Raw genomic sequence first — 6,520 nt, forward strand, 5'->3', positions numbered from 1 at the left:
GCAACTTGCCACAGGAGTGGCCAGTTCCCATGCAGGACAAGCCAAGTCAGGCTTCCAAAGCACCCCGTCCTTCCGCAGAGATACAGCAGCAGCCCTGCCAAGGCTCACGCTCACTTCAGCTTCTTCCGGACTGGCCATATAAGCAAGGTTAAATAGAGGTAAAAGCAGCTGTGTGTAAGCACGTTTTTTGAAACTGCTCTAGAACTACAGTATTCCCAGGCTCTTAAGTAACAGAGTCACCACAAGGTTAATTTCACTGTTTGACATCTCTTAAAATCATTACTGGAAGGGAATATACTACAAACACCGTGCAAACACAACAAACAATCTACAGTTCAAATGTAAATCTCAGCCAGGGCACAGCAAGATCACAGAGCAACAGAAATCACTTAGAGAAAAACTGCAACGCACCTACTCTGACTTAACGCATATCTGTCTGCAAATGTCCAAAAGGAAAAGCTTAAATGCAGTGAATGAAAGATAAGATGATCCATTTTCACATTTTGGTTACTACAAACAGTAATTCAGTAAGCACTTTTATGTTATCAAAGTACTTCTAACACCTTATCTGCTTTGAATGGTGGTAGGGAAAATAGCAATTTAAAGATATTAAGACATTAAGTTGAAACTCAGCTTTTTCTAATTTAGGCAGTCCTGGAGAACTTCACCACAAAAATTCCTTTTCTCTAATTATCACAAGATTTTGTTCACTAAAAAAAAATTTAAAAATACTGCTTTATAAAGAACTTAGACTAATTAACGCAGTGGTCACAGATGGAAGAAAAGAGGCCAGTAAGTCTCTCCTATATATTCTTTCACTCACTCCCAACGCAATCCAAAAATGCTTGGTACTGAAGAAAAACAATGATTTCTATGGCTCACATGAGGTCTGGTGAGTGCAGAATGAAAAGCGTTTGCAGAGGGCTCACTTTGTTTTGGGATATATTTAAGATTTGAATCTGCGTGCTCATCACAATTTAATATGACCTCCAATAAACATGACACATGACTCCCAGACGAGGGGCACAGCCGAGCGCACAGAGGTGCAACCACACAGAGAAGCCCAAATACCCGGTTATAAAAGGGATGAAACCTGGGTGAGTGCTGGCAGCGAGAGGCAAGGGGCCCTTTCACTGCTTGCACCTGGGGCCACACCAGCCACACTACCGCACTGCTTGTGCCCCAGTAACACGAGCATCTATTACCTATCGAAGACAAGTCACCTTAGACCCGCAGTACTTTGACAGCATATATTCAAACAGTCTGTCTCTTGTTAAGAAATACTCTGTCTCCCCATACCTTCTCTGAAACAGAAGCAAAACCTTTGGTTGGATGCTGAGTTCTCATATCGAAAACATGGAATTTTCCCTCAAGTGATGTGGCCACTAGCTTGTTCATATTTACATCTTTTCTGTCAAACTCCACACTGCAAACCTGGAAATATAAAAAAAAAATACATTCAGCCTTGAAATTTAGCTACTGCTAAAAAAAATAGGGGTTTGTGATTTGTAAAGACATATTAATCATTGGTTATTTTTACAGTGACAACATCACCAATTTGGCAATAACAAAATCATCTGAAAACATGAATCCACTGAAGAATACCCCATGCTATCCAGACCAAGAACTTGAGGGGTGCAGTTTGGTGAACTTAAAGAAAACGATTCCTTGGTACAATCTCAGCAGAAACGTCTTCCGGAAAGATTTCAGGTAGACAAACTCCTTTTAATTTTTCCATCCCGCATAGAAGCTGGAATGAAAAATACTTTTATAGTTTCCTTACCCCATTCTTAATGTTGGTCTCCCATTGTAGTGACATGGTTTTTAAGTCAAATAATTTAATGTCCCCGTTGTCGTATCCAGCACATACGACACGTTCCTCTTGATTGTAAGCATTGCCTGGAGAAAGAATTAATTAGAATACAGAAACCCTCCCTCCTTAGGCTGTAACTTTCAGACATCCTAAACCTGCAATTTCAACTTACATTTATGCCAGAAAAATATTACTATTGGGATATTAAGATTAATGAACAGTCTGGTTTTCAAACCTGAAAAGTATAGAAAATACAGCTTCAAAATTGGTAGTCTATTTCTTTTAAAAATATGAATAAAATTCTTACTCTCCCTGCCATTACAGCCTTAACCGCACACACCAAGTACTGCACGCTGGTCTTGTAAACCCATACGAATACATTCCTTCTCCTAAATCTTCATCTGCTGTTAGACACACTTCCTAGACAGCACCACAGAAGAAAGCGGTTCCTTAACCAGCCTCTCAAGCGTGAAACGTTAGTGGGACAAGAAGCCTCTTCTGCAGACCCAGACTCACAGGGAGGCCCTGCGCACTACCACGGCCGTCACCAGGCAGAAGCCTGCCTCCAGGAACTCCCAGCTGACAGGTTCAAGGAAGCACAGCAGTGCCTGAAAGAGGCTGGCCCAGGGAACGTAGTTCAAGATGAACCTGGCCTTGGCTCAAGTTTCAGTAACTCAAAAGAAAATTGAAGAAAATACACGTCCACTTTTTTCTCCATTTGTCAAAGCAGAAAACAAAGGTATCAACAGCAATGAGCGTTACAATTGCACCTACTTGCCAAGAAATGTCCTCTCCCTACTATCAATTTTGTTATTATAATCCATCCACTTATCAGCGGTTTGTAAAACTCACTTCCTGACTGTAGGGGCAAAAATGGAGCTAATCCAGAAATACCAGCTTGTGTAGAACACAATCCACTTGTTCTCTCCAAAGCAAAAACGCAGAGCACACATCAAGCATCTCTATGGTCTTTAATTAGCTCTTAGCTTCAAGGATCTTCTCTTAAATTAACGCCTTAACACTTCACAGTTGGAACTATGCTACAACAGCAACTTACGCACTGCAACATTTACACTCCATCAGGACAACGCAGCTGGATATACTGTTTTTACAGTCCTAGGCAGAGAAATAAAGCTTGCACAGCTTATCTGTGAAATGACTGACCAAAGGCGATCAGAAAATGAGTCCAAAACCCAGCCATCACAAAACTGTCTTCTTTTGAAAAACACATTAAAACCACATACATTTGACAACATTGAAAAGCAAAACCTCCTACCGATTGGTCCACACAAAATAAGCTATTCCATAACACCCAGAAATACTTTGATAGTCCTCAAAGCACAGTCATATTAGAGGGAGGAATGGTTATAATCTGATAAATTACCGAATGCTACTGTCCAGCAGTCCCTTTTGCTCTCCCCCTGTACAGGTTCCATATTGGCGACAGGCATATCTTTCTGTCTCGGGTCCCATACCTTCACAGTTCCTGGGAAAGAAGGACAATGGATTTTGTATTATGGATACACCGCCACATTGCGTTCACCTTCCCAGGGAAGGCCTTTGCTTTTCACCCTGATCATTCAAAACACAGGAGCACCTCTTTCAATTCCAGAAAGCCAGACTGCATTTAGCAGATAGAAAAAAAAAAATAACAGAAATAAAGCAAAAGTATTTGTTAAGGATGTTTTTTCTAGCTGATATTTTGCATTTATGCTGCTTCCCATTCCTTCTGTCCCACGCTCAGTGACAACAGTATCTTTTGCTTATCTACAGCTTCTAAAAGAATTAGAGAAAATTTGTCCCAAGCAAGACTGAAAAGACAGCGTACGAAGAACTAGTTGCAACGGATTTGTAACTAGTTCAGATGGCAGACTGCGCCCTGCCATCAAAGCTTGCAGGATACTTTCTCGGAATAACTGAAAAGACTTTCAGAGTTCACTAACTCACCATCTCGACTGCCAGTCACAATTTCTGGTGCACCTTCCCCAATTCCTAAGCCACCTACACCATCTATACTGTTTATGATTTCCTTATGACCTTTCACAGAATACACTGGTATTTCAGGAGCTTCTAAATTCCTAGGCAAGAAAGAAAAGAACAGACAATATGGCATTTTCCTTGACACTCAGGATTCGTATGAAAATGAGAGGCAACTTGAGCACAAATTATATCAGCTCAGATTAACAGTGGGAACAAAATACGGATATAACAAAGGGAACAAAATATGGGGAACAAAATATGGGTATCACTATTAAGAACCACGTCTTTGATTCCTTCTCTGGCTACTGCTTTAGACTGGTCTGAAAGTTTTTGCTTAGTTCTGGACTTCCCTGTTTGTAAACGCAGTTGTGGGATTCACCACAGTGACCCTTAAAGAACAATTTTTTATGTTGGGCTCAAAGTGAATCATGCTACAGACCAAAATGCTCCAATTAGCTTTACCTTCAGTTAAGTACATAAAATGACCTTATTCGCTGATCCCCACCCAGATCTGACTACTGCTCTTCAGCTTCAAATGAAAGTCGCATGCAGCCGTGGGTTTCACTGTTCTTTCCCAACGATTCTCATCCTTTGAGAATCCTTCAGAATTTATTTTTAATTTCAACTAATGACTAATCCACATCCTCTTGCTATCCCAACAAAAGAGAACTGATAGTTCCTTGGCAAGGGAAATATTATTATAGTAATAACAATAATAATAAAAAACAACCCAGCCTCTTTTCAGAGGAGGACCTAGAACGTTAGCAGGTTTTGTAGCTGCACACAGAAGAGGCAAGTGAAAGGCACCGAATTAAACCACTGCGCAGAATTCACCTTATTTTTACAAAACAGAGAGGTTCCAATACAGTAGCCGCCAAAGCTCGGGGCTGGGTCCCAACCATGGGCAGCACAGAGAACACTGGATGCAAAAGCCAGCCACGACAGAAACATCCCACCGAATGGACATGAACAGCGTCAAACTGAAACGCTCTGACAGAACATGCGTGCTCACCATATGTTAAGGTTTCCGCCAAAATCTCCCGTGGCGAAGTACCTTTGCTGCAGAGATGTCGCCCCAAAAGTTCCACATTTTAGAGGTTTAGCCTTTTCAATCTTTTGGGAAAAAAAAAAAGAAAAAGGATATATTCTGTGCCAGCACGTGGGAAAAAGCAGCACAACCGCAGACTGCGGCAGCAGCTTCTGGAGAGCCCACGGGGTGGTGGATTTCAGGGACACGTACATAGGCTATTTGGCGCATAATACACTCAAAACACCAATTACACTTTGTGTTTACTTCTTTGTGTACAGAAGAGCAGAGACTTCGGCTCCACGGTCCTACACCCCTCACGACGGCTCAGCTAACGATGCTCGGAAGCCGCCGTCTCCACCCATTTGCAGCGGAAAAACAAATTCCCCCTCCCAAAACCAAACACAACGCACCCACGGGCGCCCCCTAGGCGAGGGCGAGTGACGGCACCGGCAACTTTAACAGTCGAACCGTGCCCAAGCAGGGTGTTTTTCTCCTGGTTTTCCCCGGCCGGCCGGGCCTCACCTCCCGCAGCAGCGCCAGCCGCCCTCCCCGCAGCTCGTAGAGCTGGAGCAGGCCGCTGCCCCGCGCCGTGCTGCCCAGGCAGAGGAGCCGGGCGCTGCGGGGCACCCACTTGCAGTCGAAGAGGGTGTAGTTCAGCGCCTGCTGGGCGTGAGACACCACCTGCGGCCGGTCCAGACCCGCCGCCATCCCGCCCCGCCGCCGCCCGACCGCGATCCAGGCCCGGCAGGAAGCGGAAGGGGCGGCCGCCGCCTCCAGTCTCCTTCCGTTGAGGCCGTTGAGGGAGGAGGGAGGGCACGTGGGCTCGCGCCCCAGCTGTCGCCCCGCTTTAACGGCTGCCCCGCCATGGAGGCTGAGGCGGCGGCTGAGGGCGGCTTCACCAGCGTCTTGTCTAAGCGGAGACGGAGGAAACGGCGGGCGGCGGGGACCGCCATGGAGACGGCGGAGCCGCGGCCCAGCAAGAGGCCGGCCTTCCCGCCGGTGGCCGCTGAGGCGCTCGAGGTAGGCCGGCAGGGGAGACACTGGCATGGCCGACACCGGGCCCTGGAACGGTGTCCGGTTCTCGGCCTGCCTTTGCCTCACTGGCCCTCTTTTCTCTCCCCCCCCCGGCTAGGTTGGCAGAGGGGAGCTGCGGAAGGTCGCGGTGCCGGCCAACAGGTACACTCCGTTAAAAGAGAACTGGATGAAAATATTCACGCCGATCGTGGAGCACTTGCAGCTTCAAATCAGGTTTAACTTGAAAACAAGAAACGTTGAAATCAAGGTAAAATAAGCTCCTTCCCCGGCTTGCCCCGCTGGTACCCGAAACGCGGCGCTTCTCCTCGCGGGTGTCCCTGTCCCGTCTGTTGAAGACCAGGGAAGCGTTCGGAATCTCACATAATGCCCGGGAAAAGGGAAACTGCGTAGTTGGACCTAACCAGAAAACCCTCGCTGGGGGTCAAAATAAAATCTGTCAGTGTCTGCTTAGAAGCAAGCCGTTAATGTCAGTAAAATTTGGAAGTGTCAAATCTCTTCTTACCAGCATAAACTGGTGGGGTTTTGTGTGGTTCTTTTGGGGTTTATTCGATTTTTATAGGAGGAAATTACATACTTAAGAACTACAGAATAATCTCAGTCTGTTTGTTAATGATTTTGGAATGCAGTGTTTTCCAGATTTTTAAGGCTACTAAGTACTTACG

At 45.4% G+C, this 6,520-nt stretch overlaps 1 protein-coding gene and 1 long non-coding RNA gene across 3 annotated transcripts in view; one reads left to right on the top strand and one right to left on the bottom strand.

Annotated features, from left to right (window-relative positions):
* LOC141740482 (uncharacterized) overlaps positions 1–3,494 on the top strand; it is a 16,928-nt gene extending 13,434 nt beyond the window's left edge. Inside the window, exon 3 of the long non-coding RNA XR_012586059.1 lies at positions 1,543–3,494. This is a non-coding gene — a long non-coding RNA (uncharacterized LOC141740482). The remainder of the gene's footprint in view (positions 1–1,542) is intronic.
* The window catches only part of DNAAF10 (dynein axonemal assembly factor 10), an 8,342-nt gene extending 2,422 nt beyond the window's left edge, over positions 1–5,920 (bottom strand). The window contains exons 1-6 of one of the 2 annotated variants that reach the window (XM_074579278.1): positions 5,346–5,920; positions 4,806–4,906; positions 3,761–3,891; positions 3,198–3,299; positions 1,784–1,899; positions 1,300–1,434 (exon numbers count right to left, since the gene is read on the bottom strand). In XM_074579278.1, coding sequence (XP_074435379.1) covers positions 1,300–1,434; positions 1,784–1,899; positions 3,198–3,299; positions 3,761–3,891; positions 4,806–4,906; positions 5,346–5,870 — 1,110 coding nt within the window. In that variant the 5' untranslated portion in view covers positions 5,871–5,920. Of the gene's footprint in view, positions 1–1,299; positions 1,435–1,783; positions 1,900–3,197; positions 3,300–3,760; positions 3,892–4,805; positions 4,907–5,033; positions 5,199–5,345 lie in introns of those variants that run through there. The other variant, XM_074579279.1, reaches the window with a different exon arrangement.
* Between the last annotated feature and the right edge of the window lie 600 nt (positions 5,921–6,520).

The sequence above is a fragment of the Larus michahellis genome, chromosome 3 (assembly GCF_964199755.1).
Source record: "Larus michahellis chromosome 3, bLarMic1.1, whole genome shotgun sequence".
In the NCBI taxonomy this organism is placed as follows: Eukaryota; Metazoa; Chordata; class Aves; order Charadriiformes; family Laridae; genus Larus; species Larus michahellis.